Below are 23,738 nucleotides of genomic sequence, written 5' to 3'. Positions count from 1 at the left end.
TTTTTATCATGAAGTTGAGAGGTACCCAGAGATTCCCACCCCTTGGCATCACCTGACCAGGGTACGGTTATCATCACAGTCCTAACACAGACATCACCACGCGCTTCTGGTGACAACTGAGAGGGATTATGTTTATGAGTCTGTACATTGTTTTTAAGGAAAACCCTGCATACCATGCCTTTAAACCCTGGATGTCACAGTAATGTGTGATTTGCGTCTTCACCAACTGAGTCACGAATGCAGCCCTGGTTTTCAGTACTGCTGAGAGGCCGTAGCTATAAATGCAAAAAATGTGAATTGTCAGCTTTCTTTTAGAAAGATGTCTCGTCTAAAATGCTCTTTTGCTATTGACTAAAAGCGCAGTATCAGTCTCTGTCCTGAGCGCCATTCCAGGTTTCTACTATCATTTTGTTTGCCAGAGAAAAGTGGAGGGTGGGTAAGATTGCTCCGCCTTCCCATGCACACACAAACACGTATACACATACACATTCCTTAAACACCTGCCTGCATAGTCTAAGTAAGAAAATCAATCCTATGAAATGAACGAATGTTTTTGCTCTTCTGGACAGCGTTTCTCCAGAATGTAATGAGCCACAAAATCAAAGGGATATGTTGGGAGAATCTCCTCTCAGCTGCTCCCAGGAACTGGGGTTGTGTGTGTGTGTGTGTGTGTGTGTGTGTGTGTGTGTGTGTGTGTGTGTGTGTGTGTGTGTGTGTGTGTGTGTGTGTGTGTTGCTCTCAGATATGGTTTCATGGTTAAATCTTGGCTGAGCTCAGCATATGTTTAAGACTCTCTCTGGAGAGAGTAACAAATATAGACATAAAATGGGCAAATATAATTTATGTTTATTTAGCTTTCAAGTAGACTGTTATAGTTGCTGTATGCAAATGGAGATTGGCATCTTGTGTTTTTAATGTTGTCATTTTAAGCACGTCAGAGCCAATTAATTTGTCTAAGCTGATTGGAAAAAAAAGCATACAATAACATAACATAATCAGGCCAAAATTCAACGATTTAGTCGTGCTAAGGCGGAATTTGTTTTGCATAGGGTTGAGCAATAAGCGGAATAATGTCAGATTGAATATTTGACTGATTTAAGTCGATGAAAAAAAAACTTTTTGTCTATTTCCCATATATATATTATTAGGGTGACCAGATCCCAACAACCCAAACATGGGACAAAGAATGTGTTTGTGTGGCACACGTTGAGGGAGAGTAATGATATGCACACGTACGTGCAAGGCTGTCAGAAGCAGAATCACAGGAAAAAGGTAATGCTTGCACACTGACTCCATGCAACCAATTATTTATTTATTTTTTACCCAGAACTGCTTAGGGCGATAAACATTCAAAAACCATTCATTATGTAATAAATTACATGACCTACATTCAAACAAATAGATGAAAAATAAGAAAAAAGGGAAAATCTTAAGATCACGTACAGACCCCAGGTATCAACGTTCCTCAACATAGAGAAACACTTGTTGTATTAACAAAACCAACACATTTGTAACATTTTTACAGAGGTTATCAATGCTGAGAGGTAGTCTAAAATATTAATCTTAAAAAAAACATACAATTCTATTCCGTGCCTTTGCACTTAACATCTTTGTAACAGCTTTGCCCTCTGGTTGATTCATTAGCACACAAAAGACAGTAGATAAGTAGTTTACCAGTCTTAGTTGTAGCTGCTTTGCATTTTCTTTGTGGTAGTTTCCATCGTATTCCACCTAAATATGCATAGCTTGTGACTTTGTGGTGACTCACATCTTTCCCCATTGGGTGTAGGGAGCAAAGATAGTGACAGGTTAACCTGCACTTGACCCAAGTGTGTGCAAGTTTGATTGACATCAAACACAGCCGCAGGATTTTCCTGCTTTCCTCACAGCCAGTGGATAAAAGCTACATTTTAGAAAGGCGTCACGACGAGCTGAGCAAAATGTGGGCCACTGTCGGTATTATGGTGTACTAGGGTTTTAGTAGGGCTGCATGACATGGTAAAAAAAAAAGTCACATTGTGATTATTTTAGATGAAATTGATATGATATTTTTTCATTACAATTTTCCTTTTACAAAAAAACAAAACAAAAAATTGTGACAATGTGTTCTTTGTTGGGGTCTGTACCAAACGGGTTCTTTCATCTGGAGAACAAGATTTTTAGGTCAGGGCGTCTCTGCAGTACTACAGTACCTCATTATAATGCTGTTTTCTCACACATTTTTCCTCTATCAAAAATTGCAATTTGGCTCTGGTTCTGAGATTTGGATATTACACATATTACGATTTCAATAATATCGCAATTAATTGTGCAGCCCTAGTATTTAAAAAAATCCCAAAGGTATTATTTTCGATACCTTCATTGTGAATAAAGTTAATTAAAACATACTGTTGTAGAAGTTGCAACAGTTGTCTCTTTTATAGCTGGAAAATAAAGATATGAAATTAATTTATGAAAACAGGGGACAAAACAGCCAACAAAATTGTTATTTGCTGGTCATTTCTGCTCCATAGGTCTCCTAATAAATTAATGGCTGGTTATGGAATCATGAAAATATTACCACATATAACTTTATTTTGAGATGACTTCTTTCAACTACAAAAGCAGTTTATTGGCCAGAAGATTTTATTCAATTATCAGTCAGCCACCTACACATGATCTCACTTTAGCCCAATGATATTATGCTATCAATTGTGGGAAAGTCTCTGGAATCTATGGAAGAACACTTATTTCCTATCCATTTAATACTCTACGGGCCAAGAATATTTAATACTAGCAAGACTTGTGTAAGTAGGCTAATTGGATATTAGAGACCAGTGTTTCCTCTAGGATTTTTTTCAGCAGCGGGGGCAGGCGTTCCGTTTCTCTTCTTAGAGAAATATTTCAATAAACTCATCTGAAAAATGCAGTCAGTTGTTACATAATGGCATGTAGATATTAACGTTAGCCTAATACTATCAATTAGTTTACTCACGTTAGCGACACTGAGTTGGCACCGGGCCAAATTAACTTAAACTACCGATAAGTTACGTAACGTTAGTTGGTCATCAACATATTGTGAACATCTGTTTAACTTGTAAAATCTATGTCGAGTTATCTCAAGCTAATAACTTACGTCTACCTCTTCTCCGGCCGGTAATTCGCTGCTTTATTGTTTATTTGTAATTCATGAATTCGCTCCTCTGACTCTGCCCTGTCGCCTAGGTGCTTGACATGCTTGACGACCGCGCCCCCCAAACAACGCTAGCATCATGCAAATGAGCACGCGCTAGTATATTTCCATACTGAGCAAGATAGTTATCTGCAGTTTACCTTAGTGCTCGCAAGTACCTGACAGGAGTCTGTTTTGAAGGTGGAGAGATGCGACAGTGGTGTATTTGCGTCAACAATAAAAAAAAAATAAAAAATAAAAAAATTTGAAGGAGCGGCGGCTAGGATTTAGGAGTGGCGGGCCGCCACTCCTAAATGAATGTAGAGGAAACACTGGAGACACAAAATTGTACAATGTCTTCTATCAACAGCAGCTCAGTTGTTTCCATTTTTAGTTTTTTTCTTTTTTGCACAAATATACCGTATATTCTGGTGAAATGTCAGTAAGGTATGAAGGTATGACAAAATAGATGTGGCCCAAGCCTATCACCTTATGTATTTCATTATAAACAGTACATCTCATTATCATTTAATGCTTCAAATATGATGCAAATAATGAAACTCCTTACCAACAGGAAAATTTTGCCCTGTCTCTCGACTCTAGTGCAACCACTAGACAACATGACGAGTTCCAGACAAAATCCACACGAGTTTTCAGAATCTACATGTTGGCAGGTTTCTCAGAATCATTGTTACCCCGTGAGACCTTGGCCTAGACCATTTTACATGTAACAATTGAAAAAGCACAGATAAAAATAGAATTGATAGATGGTTGCGTCAGTTTCAGGGTCCTGGTATTGTGCGTGCTGGCTGACTGTCACACTGTCATGGCTTACTGGGGCACTTGAATACAATGGGTACATTGTTAATGTTAATACTAACACCTGTATTTTTGTTACAATTATCTGTCTACCGTGAAAAAGGCCTGTAGCCATCCAGAGCTCTGCACCTCATGTGAGAAATCCAGGTTTTATCTCTCTCAATATGAAGCTGATTAAACTAAAATTTGCGTTTTGGGAAGGCTTTTCTTAAAAGAGAGGCTTAAGCACTTCTTAAATGGGCTCTGTCTTCTAATTAGCGAGGATCAACATATGCAATGGAAGAGATCTTACCAGTATCTAAAGCTGTGGCAGTGGGCCTGCCATTATCTGAGCGTAGCTGCTACCTGAGTGCCGCTGTGAGAGAGTTTTATTTGCTGCAGCAGTTTCTAATTTAGTAAGTGACAATGAAATGAGGATGAGATAAAGTTTAATTTCAGTTTCAGTTTAGTTTCTCTTTCTCACTCGCCCACTCTCTTATCTCCTTTTCCACACAGAGCAGTCATTGTTTGATTGCTGTACTAGAATACTAGATGGAGGACATTGGTTTATTACAGATATATTGGTATGAGCTCTATATATATGTTGATAATTCGCAGATTAGTATAATAAATTCACTGGCATGCTTACTGTGACTGTAATCTTTGAGATGGTGCTTTGTAGGCCTTTTCCAGAGGACATTTTGAGCTGTCACAGCATTAAAAGTACAGGTGTAATTAATAAAGTTAATGAGGGCTGACTTCCAGTTAGCAGCGTCAGTTTCAGGGTCTCGGTATTGTGCATGCTTCTGGCACAGCCATCATTAATGTTATTAGTAACACCTGTGTTTTTCCTACTTTGACATGTCAGCGTCTACTGTAGAAAAAAGACCTATTGTCACCTGTGTAAGAGCCTGCCTCGGTATATACTGTACATAACTGTGTGATCACTGTGCAGTTATTTATTTTTTTTATGCTAAACCCCCAAACCCAAAACGCTTATTTACATTGGTGGCAGCGGTGTTTCTTTTCTGCAGGCCTCTGTTAGTGTATTTCTTTCAGTTGTATTGGCAGCATAGCTTGCCGGCTAACTTTGTTTCAAGTTTCAGAGGCTGAACATAATTACGTTGTGGACATGTGGCGCCAAAACCCCCACCAAAACAACAATACCGTTGTCCATCGCGATGTTTCACTGTGATCAAAGTCGATTGGTAGACGTCCCCCAACCCAAGACTCTAGTGTCAACCAACATTACATGTATATACTACATATAATAATATACTACCTTCTGTAAGCTTACAGATTTGAAAGAAATGAAGATTTGACTGAGATGGAGAGAGATCTCACACTTGTGAATCACACTAGATTCAGGTTGAAAATCAGTAAATTGGACCTTTAATACCTGAAGTTGCCTTCTAAAGTCAGTCACGTGGCTGAACTTAAAAAAATCTAGTTTTGAGATTAGAGAAATTTAGATATACTACATAAAAAGTTGCAGCTTCACATTTTGGCCTCAATTACTAACAAAGCTGAGGTTAAGAGAGACTGCAGTCGCATTCCCTCACTACTGTGAAGCAATTATATGTAGCTTGTTTGGTGTCAGAGCAAGTTCTGACTCGGCTGCTTATCAGTAAATTGAGTATTTCTCATTTTCTCTGTTGCCTTTCTGCCTCTTTACAGGGACTTCAGCTAAGCACACAAAGCGCTAATGATGGTTTCATAACAGAGGAGACCGTAAGAGTCTTCATAACTGATTAAACATATTTCCTCATTTTGTTTTCTCATATGAGTGTTGGCAGGATTTTAGTTTCTTGTTTACCTCCTTTGCGCCTGAAAGTCTTTCCTCCTTCATCCCACAAGTGAAGTGAAAGTAACATTTTACACTTAATACCAGGCTTTGTGTCTAGCCACTGTGATAGCGTGGGCATGGTCAAGTTTACTCTGCGTGGGGATTTATTATCTGCTGCAAATGTTGGATTTCATACCTTCAGACCTGGAGCTCAGATTCTTTTTAGGGTGTGTGATATCTGCAGGTGGAATAACTGAAGCAGTGTTTCACAGGAAATCGCTGTTTTTTTTTTACAAAGAAAACCGTTCACGTTTAGGTTTGTGTGCAACAGTGGAAAGGAGCAGGTGATATGAATTTTACTTGTTAAGTGTATAGTACAGGTTTGACCACTAAAGAATATTTCTCATTGGTTTATTGAGACATATGACTGAATATTTTTAAGGACAAGTGATTTTGCATGGATGCAAGATACTTCATAAACATTTCATTGTAAAAGCGCTCAGGGGATATGCCACATAAATATCTTAAGAAGAGCCAGACTGATCATTTGGCCTGTATTACCTTTTTGCAGATATATTGATATGTTAGTGAAACTGTGTCTCCATTACATAGTTCTTCCTGCAGAGAGTACTGACAAATTAATTTAAAGTTTCTTTTTCAACTGTTAAATGTACTGTTTAGTATGCATCTTGATCATAACATAAAACAAATAAAAAAACAAATCTAAGGGATCCAGATCAATATTGTTTATACCATTATCAGGTAATTTTTTTTGGCTACCATCCTGAAGCACACCTGTGTAACTTGGTGAACAGGAGGCACTGTGGCTACGACTGACATGGTCCACGCTAAAATGCAGTGCAGCAGAAGCACAAGTAGAGAAGAGTCAAAGTTGATAAACTGACTTAATAAAGTCAATTTTCAAGTGTTTTTTTAAAAGTGTTTCTGTGTTCAGCTGTCGGTACTTTTGTAGCTTCTACCTGAATCTCTGTGGTTTGAAGTCCTGCATCACTCTTCGTAGTTTCAGGTCTCTGCTTTATTTTATTGTTTCATATTTGTTTGCAGCTGATTTCGCTACTTAAAAGTAAAAATCTTTTCAAAAAACAAAATACCTGGGGTGGTAGTGCTGTTGCATGGAAATGCGAATCCCTGCCATGCTGGGCCGATGTGACGAGTCAAACCAAATCAAGCCAAGACAGCACATGTGTATAGAAAAGGGGCTCACATGAAGTTGTAGCATCAAAACTTCTGAGTCTATATAGTTGTGTAAGGATGTATTTGCTTTCTTAAGAATCCAACTTTAAATTCACAAGAGAAGTAGTATTTCTGTTTTTTTTCTTCTTAGCTTCTTTGAATTGCTCAGAAATGGTTTAAAGGAAATTTAAGTTAAATGAAATTAATAGTAATAATAATAAAAAATAATAATAATGATTATGATTATTATAACAACATATGTGCAAGTTCTGTCAGATACAGGAAAAAAATAAGACCAACAAAGGCTTTCTAATGCATGTATCACATTGCAGGGCCAGTGACCTCTGTTAAATTGATTTGAGACAGTGGACAGTCAAGTTTCTCCATTAAGATGATTGTAGTGCATCATTATTTGATTCTGTAGCCCTTTAATGTGTATGAAAGAAATGACATCCTACTGTTGCAGTCAATGTAGGTCAGCGTGTCCCTGGAAGTCCACACTAACAAAATGAAATGCAGTTATCTACTTCATATCACAACAGGCTTTATTTCAGCTCGCGATATTGTTACTCTTATAATTTGAAATAGTTCTGATGCCTCCGTAGGTGGCTTCTCATGCGTCTACAGTAGGGCCAGTGTGCAACAGCACTGTGAGCTTGTGTGGTCTTAAACTTGGGTACTTTTGTTCCCCTTGTGGTGCTCCATGTTCTCCTTCTGTTCATGCTGAGTCCCATTGTGCTCCAAGGTTGATATTCCTCTGCTCTGTCTGTGTGTGTACACATATGCATCTTAGTGTGTGTCTGTGTGTGTTTGTGTTGTGTGTTGTAGCCCCCGCCACCCTACCCTTCCCTACCCAAAACCTCAGTAATCCCTTGGGCCTAAAAAAGGAAATCCCTCCACTGTGCCCCGGCCTCCTCTTCCTGGGAGTAAGCAGTGCTAGCTGTGTGCTACAACTCTTACAGCCTCCCTCTGTAGACGCTCCTCAGTCAATTTACATACAGCATGAGAGTAAAGCATACATAGTGCATATTCTGGCTGGATAAAATCTTAAAATGGCGGGTGTTGTAGTCATTTTTAGCGCGAGTGCTTAACAGGCCTTCATTACAGACTGACTGAGAGAAAGTACCCGGTTTAGGCTAAGCTTTCCCTCGAAAAACACACACATCGACTGCTCGCTCATGCACACAATTCTCTACTTCCCCCTTCACCTCCCACTGTGTGAGCGGACCTGAGTATGCAGGCTGGTGTGCAGTTAAACTTCGGTGCTGCTAACACATTGTTTGTCTGCAAGCGTAATTCCAACTATTGGCAGGCAAGCAAGCTGTCAATTCATCTCTGTGTCTGGTCTGGTCCTTACAGTTAATCATGATTGGCAGGCAGGAAACCTGCACCGCTAACCTCAGTATACCTCCACTCCAAGTTTGCCAGGCAAGAAGACTTTCACACTTCATTTTCGAATCTTCTTTTGGCAAAAGAGAGATGTTTTAAATTGTGCAGAATCTGCCACTGGTTTTCCAAAACCTTTTTCACCACTCTCATGTCTCTACGGTAAATATGAAGCTTTGCCAGCTGCTGCTTAGCTTAGCTTAGCTTAGCACAAAGGCTGGAAAAAAGAGGAAAAGAGCTAGCCTGGCTCCAAATGTAACAAAATCTGCCTGCTAACACCTCTAAAGCTCACTCGTTTGTTTAATCTGCCCAAAAACTGGAGTGTAAAAACAACACATTGTGGTTATACAGGGAGTTTATGTGCCAGATTATTTCTTGGCCAGGTGCACCAACTGTCTGGCATCACCATTGGTTGCTAGGCAACCACACGGTGACGTCAGGATGACAAGACTAGCATTGTAGTTGGAAGGAACATAAGATAAGATAGACATTTTTGTGAGAGATTACTCCAACATTGCGGTAACATAAGAATTTAAAAAAGAGTATTAAGTAAATAAAAAGAAAAAAAAACTGCCTAATAGAATAACAATAGAAGCAAGATAGGTTAAAAAAAAAGTAAAATAGAAAAGGTGGCACTAACATTGAAAAATGTAAAAAGTAATACTGCACCTGGTATTGAATATCATATTGGAAATGATAATGTACGTGATGATAATAACGAAATGTAATATTGCACATGATATTGATGCGTAATATTGTACATAATATTGGTGTTATTGGTTTTAGTGTCCAGTGTTTCCAATAAGTGGATTTGCCAACATGTTAATCTACTCACTTGAAAAACTGTCAGGCAATTTGTGTGAGGTAACAGGTTTAAATGGATTTTTGTAGTAATTTTGCTGTTTTTCTTACTTTGACCAAAAAAAAAGTAACCCATCAGGGGCACCTCTGTAGCTCAGTTGGTAGAGCATCTCCCCTATGAAGCTATTTTGATGTTTTATTCAGCCTAGTCTTGCCTTTACTACACATTTGTTTATCTTGGCTCTTAATCATCTTAGTCACCTCACCTTTCTTCAGTCTGCTGCTACTGAATGGAGCGGAGGGTGCAACAATTCCCAGAAATTATGCAGGGAACATTTGACTTTGTTAACTGAGCACAAGTGACATACAGTGTGTGTAATTATGCTGCTTTTTTCTGTTCAGCCCCAGTGTGGATTCTTTGAAAATGTGTATTTTAGTAAAATAATGTGGAGAACGGACTGATTCCTGTGTATACATATATGACGACTTGGAACAAAAATGGTCCACATTTTACTAAACTAGTAAGAATAGGCTTTTGCCAGTGGCTGCTGTATTACATGTATTTTCTGTGTAGATTAATGGGCTGTGGAGGACGGCCATAGTAGTGAAAATCCTCCATAATCCTTTGGTCTAGAAACCCAGTCAGAAAGCTGTTGTGTGCAAATGTCTCATGGTGCATAGAGCCAAGTTTTGTTTTTTTTGTTTTTTTACAGTATGTGAATGTTTTTTTTCTTTTTAGAGGAGAGTAAAGTTGTGAATGTTTAATTGTTTTAGTTTTCTTTCTCAGAAACTCATATAGACTGTGTAGGAGCTGTTTGTAATGTTTGTGTTCGTGTGTATGTATATATATCTGTGGCATTTCTCCTCAATCTGTAAAAGTGGTTCAATCTAAATTAAAATACACACTTTTATTGGTTAATGGTTGCCAGATATGGTTTTAACAACGGCCAGTATTTAATACTGATATCAAACAAAGAAACGTCATTTATAATTGCATTATTCCATGCACATTTCAGTCTGATAAAAATTAATCTATCAAAATGATCTAAATAGAAAATCAATCAAAACCAAAAGCAGGATCTGTTTACATCATTTATTTATTTATTATTGCATTTCAAATAAATTATTTGAATTTGACCATCTTAGTGTGGTACATTCAAAAAAGAAAAACTATGGTGGTTATATCCCACTTCATACCATGTAGCCCTTTTTTTTATGTAAATGACAGTTGGCATAAACCTATAATCCTATAATTGATTTTTACAAATCAAGACTTTATAGTCTAACATTGGCATAGCCATCATTGCTAAAAAATGTTTCAAGTTGAACAGTTAAAATCAGAAGTCAAATTGGTTCATGGATTCAGAGAATCATGACACCACTATCTAATATTCATGTTTATCTAAGCCATTGTTTTAAATGCTTGTTTTGATAATTAATGATATAGAAAAATACATGTGGGGTTATGCTGTAAATTTCAGAACATGACTGTTATTTAGGGGAGAGTGGAGTGCAGCATGTCAAATGCGACAGTTGGCTTGGCAGTGACAGTTTTAGATCAGATTTGCTGTCTCTCAGACAAGAGAAATGTGTATAACATTTAGAAAAGATGAGCAAGCAGATGTTTACAGCAGGATGTAATGAGTTATACAGGGCTCAAAACTTTTTCACCACCTTCCTAAAAGTCACAAGTGGGAGCACCAACATCGTTCTACAGCACCCACAGTGACAAGGCTGCCTGCAAATTACATTTTTTGTTTATCTGCCTCATAAAGCACAGGGATCGACTGATGCCAGTCATCTTGAAACGCCAGATAATTTGGCCGATTATTCAGCCTTTCATTATTACTAATAGTGTTTTTGGCTTTGAGTCACTTGAGGTCAAATTGATAAACAAAAGAACATTTTGTTCTGGACAGAATTTCAACTCTTTTTTTGGTTATTCTGTATCAGACTCTCAGTTTCTCATAAACAGCTTTTGGCTTTCTGTGAAAAATCCACTTGTATTACAGTTTTTGCCCCTCTGTGCTTGTGTGGGCTTCTGCAGACTTGTATGGACTTGAATGCTGCTGCACAGAGATTCTTATATTGCTTGAAAGTGCAATGGTGCAGTCTGTGACTTAATGCTTTGAGCTGTTAATAGCCACATCCATCTGTTTTAACACAACACTGTCCCGAATAGCTGCTTTTTCCTCAGGATTTTTACACTTTTTACCCAGGTTTACTCTTCCAACCATCATGATACAATTAATGTCAAGTGCTCAGTAGCAAGTCAGCCCTTATTTTAGTCGATAAGACAGCCGTGTGAAAATCAAGGTGATGACAGCAGACATAAAGACTTCACTCACCTCCTCCCGCCTCTTCTCTCTGCCCCAGTTACCCAGAGAACGGCGTGGTGGAGATGCGAGCGGTGGATGTTCGGCCTCGTGCCAGGACCCTGCTGCGGTGGGACCAGCTCGAGGTCGGCATGCTGGTGATGGTCAACTACAACATGGAGACGCCTGAAGAGAGAGGCTTCTGGTTCGACGCCGAGGTTCAGACCATCAACCAAACCTCCCGCACCAATAAGGAGCTCCGAGTCAAGATCCTCCTGGGGTGAGGATCTCCCTTCCTAGGTGGGAGGGTGATGCGCTGGGCTCAGGGGGATTATTGCTGTTTTGTTAACTTCATTTGAATATTTGCTTTGCCAAATTTTTTTTCATACACAGATGTAAAATATAAAGTGTATCTGTGTGATTTCCTTTCATGTCTCTTTAACACGCTTAATAACACATCTTTTCATCTTCCTCTCTGGTTTTCTTTTCTTGTCCTTTTATCTCCCTTTCTCTCTCTGTTGTCTCGGCTTCCCTCCAGGGGTCCCGGAGATGTATTTGGGGATTGTAAAGTTCAGTTTCTGGATGAAATCTACCAGGTGGAAAAACCAGGAGCTCGTGCACTCTCAGCTGCAGATGGACAATTCAAACGTATGCAGAAACACACACACACATACACAGTGAAAATAATGGCAAAACTTGTCCATATTGGTTTCAAAGGTGTATTTTAGTACGATCATAACATCTTTAAAGAGATAGTTTGGATAATTTGAAGTGAGATTGTATGAAATACTTATCCGTAGTCTCTGTATTACCTGCAGTAGATGTTGGTCGACACGCCCCCCAGTTTAGAGAAACAGCTGGAAATCTGGTGTCAGAAGCAAAGTCAGCATACTGCTGTGGACAGTTTCTGTTTAAGTTTAGGCAATATTTAGAATATTTAATATCACAGCTTTACATTGCTGTCAGACAGCCTCTTCCAACAGGAAACCCCACTTCAGATAACTTGAACTACCTCTTTAAGGTTCTGTGCATGTGTGTGCATGAACATATGAATGTTCCCCTCTTGTTCTTGGATCCAGGGAAGAGTGGGCCGGAGTGTAAGCACTGCAAGGCCGACCCTGAGGCCGAATGTCGCTTCTGCTCCTGCTGTGTGTGTGGTGGGAAGCAGGACGCTCACATGCAGCTGCTGTGTGACGAGTGTAACATGGCGTTCCACATCTACTGCCTCAACCCGCCGCTGGCCACCATCCCGGATGACGAGGACTGGTGAGCGAAAGGGCGTAGCTCAGCAATTAGCCACAACATCCTGCACTTCACGATCAATTTGAGATGGTTGATTAATGGAGTTTGCTGTGTATTTAAGCAGTAATTAAGGGGTGATTGAGGTTTAAATCAATATAAAATAATGACACAATGCAGTCACAGGTGTGGGTTTATCTGTTGCAGTGATTAGTTACTGAGAGGAAGATTTCCACCTTCCATTTCTGTGTTTTTCGTGTATCGCATTATGGAACTATAACAGTAAAAAACATCCCTTAACTGACATTTTTTTGCAGTGTCCTACTGTATATTTAATTTAGATGTTTAAGTTGGTGCAACATCTCTCTTTAGAGTACTTATTACCAAATTTTAATGTCTTTGCTTTCTGGCTAATTTGGGAAATTACTTTCTTTCTTGAGTGTGCCAGCATATGGCCATTACATCTGTTTATTTAGAGCTTTTCATATCAAACAGACACACACACACACACACACACACACACACACACACACACACACATACACACACTGCTGTAATCCACTGAAATATTTTCTTCTCATTCTGCCAGGTACTGTCCCACCTGTAAGAATGACACCAGTGAGGTTGTTAAGGCAGGAGAGAAGCTCAAAGCCAGCAAGAAGAAAGCCAAGATGCCTTCGGCAACAACAGAGAGTCAAAGGGACTGGGGAAAGGTGAGACACAAGGGCACCCAAAGGTACATGCAGACACACCAGGTGAACCGACAGCTGCTCTGAAGACTTGAAGTAAATTTTAACAGTGAGCCTGAGGGAAGGCCTGTGATTCCTGGAAGGAGCAAAGGCTGTGTTGGCAATAAGGCTTCCAAACTTCCTTTTCTTTACTTACGTGTTTAGTTTTTTATTGTAATAATGACTCTAATGACAGACAAGGACAGGAGGAGAGACATCAGCCACAGTCTATTCCACCCGTTTCCAAAGTCTAAAAAGTCAACTTGACAAGCAAGCAAGTAGGGAGTGTCACAGCCCCATGATTGTAGGACCACATAATGCACGCAGAGGATGGTTTTCCACTTGTGGATGCTGTTCTTTTTATGTTTTTTTTTTAAATCTACAGATAAAAGCACAGTTACAGTTTGTAATATACAAAGGGTTCAGAAGTCTAAAGTCTGGATGATTGTAACAATCCCATTTTTCTTAGTATTTATCTCCTTCTCCTTTCGTAATTGAACAGTGAAAGTCATTTTCTCCATTGAGCAAATACAGTTGATAAGAAGGGCAATGGTGGGATGGTTCCTCTGGAGTCAGCATTTTATAGTTGTTTTTTTTTACTTGTGGCCATAAAAATCAAGAGGTATGTGTCGCTTTTACTGAGACCTTTAGGAAGGTAGAAAAAGGTCACACAGGGTTCAGATTTCAGGTCCAGAATCCAAAAAGCCTTAACATATGGGCAGGACCAAAAATGTGTATGTTCCACAGAAAGTTATCCATATACCCTCCAGCAGGATCTCTGAGACCCACTGAATTTGGATTTCTGACTGACGGTAAGAAAGATCCAGATCAGATTTTTCCAGCAGAAGTCTCTGGGGTTAGTGACTGATTGTGGAGTGGTATACTGGGTTACCCATACCTGAAATTTCCTCTGATTTTATGATCTTGACCTCTTTTTCCCAGCACTGCCTCCTGTAATTTTATTAAAACTTTTATTCACTGAGGTGACGCCCTTGTATAGTTTGCCTCTAGTCTGATACACAGATACCGTTCTGTGTGCTCATATCACTTCCACGAGGTTTTCATGTGTGTGGATTTTAAAACAAATTAAATGCCATGAAGGAGCTCCATTTGAGCTCTTTCTCCGTATTTTGCCTCTTTGTCGGTGCAACCGACGCAACGTCGGTTCAAAGCACTTGAATGCTGATTTGGATGTCAATTACCATGGTAAAAGTAGAAGCTTCGAAGTATTTTTGTCAGCCCTAGTGAGTAAATATGGAAAAGCAGTTTGTGTCAAAAGTTCAAAGAAAAAGAAGTAGCCAGATCTATATATATTGGATGATATTCTTTAAAAAAAAATCTGTATTATCTGTACAAAAAATCATATCTGCATCTATCAGACAACATATATACAACTATAGACCGATATGCCTGTGATAGGCCAATATTAGGCCGACCAATATTGCATTTTCTAGGTTAAAATTAGTTTATATTCATATACAAAAGTCACTGTAAAAAAAAGAAAGAAAGAAAAAAAGTTTTTTTTGTCCCCCAAAAAAATTTGTTGTAGCACAGCGGTCCTGATGGAAACACACAATACCACAAAGTACTGACAAAATTATAGGTATGCATTTTATTCCATTTACTTTGTTCTAGCTGGTTTGTTCTTAAGTTTGTCTTGTATGTGTTCAGTATTTTGTGTAAGAAGTTGCCTCCTGCTCCTCCTTGAGTTAAATGGTTTATGTGAAGAGTTTTGTGTGCGCCTCTCTGAAGCTCTGTCAAATATTGCCTGAGCACACCACAATTTTGTCCCTCAAATAAAAGTGTTTTTTTGATCCAGTCAATAGTACTTAGTAACTACTAATATCTATCCTGGAGTTCATTAATAATGTTGCTTACATTTGTATAAATATTGATGTATTGCTATCAAGATCTTCTTGTATAATCATAACACGACTAGCGAACACTGTGTACTTTTCACCCGAGGGCAAAATGACATTTAGACATTTTTTTTTTTTACTCGCGCTGAAATTATCTCCCGCTAGCTGCTGAAGCAGAAAATGAGACAGAGGAATACAGCTGACTTGTATTTAAGATAGTTTTTTAAAAGCATCTGTTTTAAGCATACTGTTAAATATTTTCTTCAGAACGTCCTCGGAGTCTTCTCATGGCAACACTTTGAGATATTGTGTGGCTCGTTTCCATGCTGGCCTGGCTGTCTCCCTGACGCTCTGCTCCATGGTGTAATGTGAACAATGCCATTAAGCATGACTTAGCCACTTTCCTGGAACTGCCAACGGAAAATAACTCATTTCTTTACCAGAATGCTCCCTTTCTCTGTAGACTAATTGAAAACAGCCTGGCCTGTGTGTTTGGGCACATTTAAGCGCTGTGAGTCACACAGCGTTTATACTTGCCTTTCACATAATCCCAATTTTATAACCCTTAAAATAAATACTCTTCTTTGTCTTCTCACTTTTGAATCCTGTGTAACTCCTAAACAGACTGCTGATGATTTCTGAATCATCATAAGAGAAATATGACCTGAAGGAATTTTCACTCGTGGTATTTCTGTATATGCAGCTTAGATTCTTTGTTGTCTCTCTTGATGTAATTGCAGGGTATGGCCTGTGTGGGGCGTACTAAGGAGTGCACAATTGTTCCTTCCAACCATTATGGACCCATACCCGGTATTCCTGTCGGAGCCACCTGGAAATTCAGAGTTCAGGTTAGCAGTTTTTACACTGCATTACAAATTCATTGAGTAAAGTGCTAAAAAGAATCCTTGAAAATTCAGGTAACACATAATTGTATACAACACCTGCACTGATTATTATTGCTGTCACACAACACACTAACACTGTGGACATACGGTGTGAAGAAGACGTGATTTGATGGCATGGATTGCAAAATGGAGGAAAAGAGAGAAAATTGCAAATAGAAGAGACAGACCAGAGACAGAGAAAACAACAGAAAGTGTCCAAAGTTTGGGATAATTTCAGACTGAAACAAATCCAACAGTGTAATGGCTGGTTAAGAACATAAATTAATGTGGTGGCTAGTTATGATGCCTCTACGTTGGCTAAGTTTTGCTCAAGAAAATAACCGCAGAGAATAAAATGATGGGGTCAGTTTTCGAAAGCCTGAGCTTCATTCATGTCATTATTATGACTCACACGCATGCACACCTTCTCCCCTCACAGTGATGCATAAAATAGCCCAGAAAGCAAAATATCAGGTGGTGTAAGTAACAATTTGAGCCTAAAATGCACCAATCCAAGACAGCAGATAATATTATTGTAGGCAGTTAAAGCAATAGAAATGTTGATTTTTCTGGGGGAAAAAAGGAACCCAATTAGTTCTTCTGATTTTATTTTTTGTGTATTTACTCTTCCTTTTAACAAAGCGAAAGCACTTCGTATTTCATTAATCAATGGAATCATCACTAGAATACTCCATTACTAAAGTAATTTATAGCTGTAACCTTGATTAGGTATATATAAAGACGTGAAAGAAAATTTATCTGGTTGCAAATTATAGGAACAGACATGAGAGACTTATCATATTATCAGTATTATTTATATTTTCATATCTGTCTGTAATTTGTCGCACTTCAGGTGAGTGAGGCAGGTGTTCACAGGCCGCATGTCGGTGGTATCCACGGGCGCAGCAACGATGGCTCCTATTCACTGGTGTTAGCAGGAGGCTTTGAGGATGAAGTGGTGGGTTATTTGTATTATTTATTTATTAGTTTCCGTGGATGACATGTTATTTTACTGATCGCTTTGTTATGTCGACCTTGACCTGCTGTAGGACCGGGGGGATGAGTTCACCTACACAGGCAGTGGGGGTCGTGACCTCTCAGGAAACAAACGGATTGGAGAGCACTCTTTCGACCAGACCCTGACACACATGAACAGGTACAACGCACAAAGATGACGTCTTGTTTACATAAGTTTGATCCTATATGTATGTACAGAATTCTGTCACTTTATCCTGACTCCTGCAGGGCGTTGGCCTTAAACTGCGATGCGCCCCTGAATGACAAAGATGGGGCAGAGTCGAGGAACTGGCGGGCAGGAAAGCCAGTGAGAGTTGTGCGCAGCTCCAAAGGGCGACGCATCAGCAAGTACGCTCCCGAGGAAGGAAACCGCTATGATGGTATTTACAAGGTACAGATGCATTTAATTGTAAACAAAGAGATACCATATGCCAGTTTTTGTCTTTTTAGGGGGTGGTAGCAGGTCAATAGTACATGCCACGTAGAATTGGTATAAATCATGTGAAAGCTGGAAACCCAAAGATTTACTTTGATTGCAGCTTTTCATAGTCATATATCTGTATTAAAAATTGTGTTTTTGTAGTTGCCTATTCAAATTTTGAAAGTTTAAAGTGCTTAGAACATTATAATTAAAGGATATGATGGCCATTCCTATGCTCTATCATGTCTCCTAAGTTGTTGCAGCATTTTTTATGTTGATACCATTTATTCCATGGATTTAGTGCAAACTTAACAGTTTTTGACCACTTGAAAATTAATAAAAATGGTTAAAAATTCCACCAAAATACAGAAACAACTCACACCACATGTTATCCTGACCATATGTGAATTTTAGGTGGTAAAGTACTGGCCAGAGATTGGAAAGTGCGGTTACCTTGTGTGGCGGTACCTCCTCAGACGGGACGATTTGGAACCAGCACCATGGACGCCTGAAGGACTGGAGAGGATCAAAAAACTGGGCCTCGCTGTTCAGGTTAGACTGCGAGAGTCTAGAGAGCGACTGCATGTGTGTGTTGAACATGTACGCTCAGTGGCCACTTTATTAGGTGCACCTGTACAATTTAATGCAAACAGTACAGCAGTTTTACCATGAGGTCCACTTTTATGATGCCAGTAATGTTCAGGGTTTTTCTGACACGGTAATAGAGGTGTTAATTCAACTTAACTATGTTTTAACATTGAGGTCGCAGTGAGTCATGGTGTGGTGATAGACTGAATAAAATTTCTGCCTCATGTATGTAAGTAGGACGGCAAGAAGATCCAGCACAGCATCACCTTTAACTGCGCCCTCAATAATAAACATACACTTTAATTAACATATTTATGACAAAGACTCGATGTTATAAACCCTATAAAAGTATTATTTATTGCAGTGCTGTTGGATTGTATCAGATTGTCCAGGAGTACCTAAAGTGGCCATTGAGTGTACACTTTTATCAAAATATGACAAATAGCAGCTTAAATTGAATACAGAAGCTTCCGTTTTCTAAATAAAGCAGTCCCCTCTGTGCTCATGTCTCTCTGCAATGTGTCTGCAGTACCCGCCAGGCTACTTGGCGGCGATGGCTAACAAAACAAAGAAGGAGGCCATTGCCAGACCGGGTCGCGGCGGCAGGAGTAAGCACTATCCTGGGAGGGGGAGGCCACGGAGGCAACGCAAAATCAAGGAGAAAGAGGAGAATGGCGAGGAAGAGGATGAGGAGGATCAGCCGATGGCCGAAATGGATGAAGAGGAGCCACAGAGTAATGGAGAGCAGAAGACAACCAGAGATAGTGGTGGGTGCTTTTGCAGATGAAGCTCAAAGCAGGTCAGACAAGGTGTTGTGGGAAGAGGACAGGTGAGACCAGCGTCAGCAGTGAAAAGCGTCGTGAATATTTAACATCCACCTGCGTCTTATTTTCCGCAAGCATGCACCGCAGTAACTGTCTTTTATTCTCCATGAGCAGCTGTTTTGTTTTTTGTTTTTTTTGTTTTTTTTATTTTAGTCTCATTTGTGTGTCTTTACCAGACTCGCCACCAGTGACTGAGCCTCCCTCCAAACGGGTGAGGATCGAGGAGACCTTCCAGCTGTCGGAGCAGCAGCAGCAGCTGATCCGGGAGGATACAGCCAACAGGAAACTCTGGGATGAAGCCATGGAACACCTTAAAGAGGGACCGGTACGAATCCCACTACACTGACACGCACACGTCAGGCTCCTACACGTTGCCACTCACTGGACTCACTAATCCATAGGAATGAAATTCATCCTCTTGGCCTGCAGTTCTTAATGTCCAACTGAAATTACATTTAGTCATTCTTTTTTGCGGTCTGAAATAATGTCATCATGTTTAGTTTTGTATTGTTAAAAGGAAGACAAGATCAGTAGATGAGAAATGATTCTTTCTGCTCACTGTGGGTGCATTTATGTTTCTGTTGGTGTCTGTGTTTGACAGCAGCTGGCAGGCTGTAAGAGTGAGAGAGACAAAGTAAACAAACCTGCCATGAGGAGTCTGCGATATGACCTAAAATTTATATCAAGTTTTTTCCTAGTTGTTTACAGTATTACAGAAACAACGAGAGATAATCCAGTCTTAACACGATTCAGCCTCTTTTCATACTATTAGTGTCGAAAGGGAACATATCTTCAGAAAGAGATTTTGTAAAAAAAAAGATGTTTATTGGTTCCAGATAGGAATAAGAATGAGGTATCAGCCTACATGTGTGTACGTAGTATTTTATGGAACATTTATTTGGCAGAACACCCAAAGCATATAAATATAATTACAATAGTCAGTGTACCACAGGGCATATGTATCAGTACGTTTACATACGGCAGCAACAGACACATGCACCCACACAGAAAACACAACTGGGAGGACTTTCATAACCACAAAGTCAGCTGAGCCCACGTTGCAGTATGATGTTCCACAAAAAAAAAAGCAATTTGAAGAAACCTTCCTGGCTTTACATAAGGCTTAACATAAACATTAACACATTCTTTTGCCTGTTCCTCAATATTAAATACTCAACTTTACTCCAGAGTGCGAGTTGAAGCTAACAGTTAGCCGCATAAGCTACAGGACTTGCAAACACCAAGTTCAACAGGCTAATCTGCAAAATAATGACAAAACTTACAGCTTCCGAGCTTTAACTCAGTACAGATCCATCCCTGAGCTTCAGCTTCAAGTGAATCCTGCTTTGTATTGACAGCAGGAAGCAGTGTGAACTAAAATACCTTGCACACACATATGAGTTTTGAAGTTGTTGTGGGGACATTTTTTATCAAACATCAAGTTAATGCACTGGGTCTTCGCTTCCTCGGATGGTGGGAGTAATGTTATCTTCCTCATCTTTGTGTTACACAGTGTGTTGTACTGGAGTTGTAGTTACAGTACAAGATGTAGCTCAGATTCTGTGAGTATGTGCACAGCCTACATGTTACTGCAGCCACAATAAAGCACATTAGTTTTCATATGCTAAAACATTTATCAGTCCCTCCAGGATTTTGTGGGCTGTTTTTGGAATTGTTGCGGCTTAAAATGTCTGATTTCATGGCAGCTTTTCTAATAAATTGCAGTGCATGTTGCAATGTTTTTAGGCATTTTTTTTGCAATGAAACTGCGAGAGCGAATGAAGATTGCAAAAGAAAGGCGTGATGTTTTTTGTATAATTGATTAAAATCAAAGGCAATTTGTTCTAGGGAGAATAAAACCACACTCTAGTCTGAGTGGTCAAAGTAACCTCACCAAAAAGACTCAGGATTACAAGAACTCTATCAAAATACACTTTATTTGTAGATGAGGAGGTGCACCTCTTAAAGTGCCGATAAAATCAAAGCTGTTGGGTGTGTTCTCTCCACCACCAAACAGGAAACAGCAAACCGGGTAATTACTTTGGTAACAGGCAAAAAAAGCCCCTCAAATTCTGTCACACAAAATCCAAAATGTAAAGTTTGTAGAGAATGCAATTTATTTATGGATTATATTGATTCTGAATTGACCGGAGGACCATTGACATTGATGCCTTGTGTATCTAGAGTTGTGTGTTTTTACGGACACGTAAGGAATTGTTAATATGTCACATTCCTTAAAGGGAGATTAGTGTTGTATTTTCTCTGGAGAGTGCAGGCAGCTTGCAGTGTGTATGTTTTTTTTTTTTTAAAACTACAGATACACTTGGTAACTGCTAAAGTAAGATACGGTTGTCTGACACTGACTGCTGTTAGTTATTGGTTTAATTACTTGTTTAATAATGTGGGTAGGATATTGATTAATGACAGTGACTGGTCAGGCTAATTGCACTCAGTTTCTAACAGCAGTATGCAGTTTATCTGTCCCCACTGCTAAAAGCACAGAGTACTATGAAAATGTATATATGATTTATGTACAGTAGCGCAATGTAAGGTGAGCTTTGTAGTGAAGAAGCAGCTTTATAGGTTTTGAAGGCTTTACATAGCAGGAGCTTTCAGGTGTTGATTAAATGAAAAATTTCCAGCTATACTAATTTTGCACCCCCAGTTTTAACTGAAACAGGCATCCATGGATCTAATACATATTTTTCATGTGTTTCTGTCTTTATACATGTGTAGAATTTCCTCCGCAAGATGGAGCAGATCTTCATGTGTGTGTGCTGCCAGGAGCTGGCCTTCCAACCCATCACCACCGTCTGCTCACACAATGTTTGCAAGGTGCGTACTGAGTGGATGTATTTTTAACTACCGCTTCTCAAAAAAACCCTGCATTTGCATTTGTGTGTGAATCTCTCCTGCCATCCTCTCCCCCTCCCTAGACTTGTCTCCAGCGGTCGTTCCGAGCGAAGGTGTACACCTGCCCTGCCTGCCGCCACGACCTGGGCAAAGACTACAGCATGACCCAGAACGTGACGCTTCAGATGCTGCTCGACCAGTTCTTTCCTGGCTACAGCAAGGGCCGATGAGGTCGAGATCACGTTTATAAGTAGAATACACGCACATAAGCATCCATTCTGTGCACTCACGTATACCGTCAAGTACCTAGAGCTCCACTTTAAAACGCATCACGCACACATACTGTACTTACCCACGGGCAAATGTATATTGCATATACAGCCATTTATGTATACAATCATTCATACACAAACCACCTCAGTAGGGACTGACCTCATCTGTTGAACTTGGACTGTCTCCATTAACATCACCAGCCTGAAATTCAATCAAGGACATTTTCAACCTCCGTACTCCTGCCACACAAAGACAAACGCACAAAAGGAGCCCCGATTCCCACCCACGAGCCACTTCAAGATAATATTAGTTCATCTTTTTTTTGTTGTTTGCCCGGCCACTGTGTCGCTCACTGGTTCCACAAATTGACACACAGTACATTGTTTGAGTGCAAATTTTCTCCCCGGCAATATCATATAGTCAAGCCATTAGACTCCTGCCAACCTGTACGCATTTTGTGTACCATGCACGCAGTTTTACACCAAAATACTGAGCCGAGCTTCTTCATATATGTGCAGTATTTTACTCAGATGGCAAATAAAGGTGCTAGTTTATTACGGTGGTTTTTAGAGACAAGCAGCAGCAATTTCACAAGACTACTAAAGACACACCGATGAGACTCCCTGTATGAGCAAATAGATGATGTGACTTAGAGACGCCCACAGAGTTAGCTTGTTACAGAAATATAAAATCAGTATAGTCAAGAATTAGTATGTGTCTATATACAGAATTGAAGCACACGATGTTTTATGCCCTTGAAGCACTTTATCGATGACATGTGCAGCAGACTTATTGTGTAGGTTAATCAGGAGCACACGCTGGCATCGTACTAGCTGCTCGTGTCACTTGGAATAATGCCATTGCCATGCCTTGAGCTAATATGAATAGCAAATGTCTCTAGATAACTTTCAGTGCAGAATTTTTGGCAGCTGTGTCCAGATTGTTTGGAGTGTCAGGAGCTGTTATACTTAGTAAAACACAACAGTGATCAACAGGCACAGTTTAAAAAGGCATTTACTTCATAAACATACCAAAGACATTAGGCTGTAGAGCAGGTCAGGGGCAAATATCTAAAGAAATGTACTTTTAAAAAGTAATTTCTAGGGATGGATCACTCAAAATAAAATGCAATATATGCTTGTCAAACAGGATCTTACCAAAATATCATCTTTCTTTAGCGAGGCACCTTTCGTTTCCATTTCCAAACAACTAAAAATAACGTACAAGATAAACAAACACATACTACCACTGCTGTTGAACCCTCTGATACTATTGAAATCATTATTAAACAAGAGATAGTTTGAATCATTTAATGTGGAGTTGAATGAGGTACTTATTGATGAGTCAGTGTATTGGCTACAATTGAGTCCCATCAGTATGATCAGCTGCTTAAAAAACGTCCACCTAAAAAAGTCTATATCAGTTTAAGTGTATGCTCTATTTAGAATATTTTCATTGCTTTACCTCGCTGTCATACAACCTTTTCTGACAGGACACCACTGTAATATCAGCCAAATATCGCTCTGTCCAAACAACCCAAACTCCATAGGTGAAATCAATCGTTTTACCTCACAGAACACAGGAGCTGCTGGTCTACTGCTGATAGGTTGCTTAGTTTGAG

The 23,738-nt window shown here is 39.5% G+C and overlaps 1 protein-coding gene across 1 annotated transcript in view; it reads left to right on the top strand.

Annotated features, from left to right (window-relative positions):
• The window catches only part of uhrf2 (ubiquitin like with PHD and ring finger domains 2), a 43,458-nt gene extending 20,143 nt beyond the window's left edge, over nucleotides 1–23,315 (top strand). Inside the window, exons 4-16 of the mRNA XM_084746131.1 lie at nucleotides 11,493–11,711; nucleotides 11,970–12,079; nucleotides 12,511–12,697; nucleotides 13,260–13,383; nucleotides 15,998–16,105; nucleotides 16,995–17,099; nucleotides 17,191–17,297; nucleotides 17,387–17,549; nucleotides 17,994–18,131; nucleotides 18,697–18,934; nucleotides 19,168–19,316; nucleotides 21,728–21,826; nucleotides 21,928–23,315. Coding sequence (XP_084602257.1) covers nucleotides 11,493–11,711; nucleotides 11,970–12,079; nucleotides 12,511–12,697; nucleotides 13,260–13,383; nucleotides 15,998–16,105; nucleotides 16,995–17,099; nucleotides 17,191–17,297; nucleotides 17,387–17,549; nucleotides 17,994–18,131; nucleotides 18,697–18,934; nucleotides 19,168–19,316; nucleotides 21,728–21,826; nucleotides 21,928–22,074 — 1,894 coding nt within the window. The 3' untranslated portion in view covers nucleotides 22,075–23,315. The remainder of the gene's footprint in view (nucleotides 1–11,492; nucleotides 11,712–11,969; nucleotides 12,080–12,510; nucleotides 12,698–13,259; nucleotides 13,384–15,997; nucleotides 16,106–16,994; nucleotides 17,100–17,190; nucleotides 17,298–17,386; nucleotides 17,550–17,993; nucleotides 18,132–18,696; nucleotides 18,935–19,167; nucleotides 19,317–21,727; nucleotides 21,827–21,927) is intronic.
• Nucleotides 23,316–23,738: the final 423 nt, after the last annotated feature.

Source organism: Lutjanus erythropterus, chromosome 20 (assembly GCF_056507025.1).
Source record: "Lutjanus erythropterus isolate fLutEry1 chromosome 20, fLutEry1.hap2, whole genome shotgun sequence".
Lineage (NCBI taxonomy): Eukaryota > Metazoa > Chordata > Actinopteri > Lutjaniformes > Lutjanidae > Lutjanus > Lutjanus erythropterus.
The sequence above is the reverse complement of the archived record's forward strand: the minus strand, read 5'-3'. Positions and strand labels throughout refer to the sequence as shown.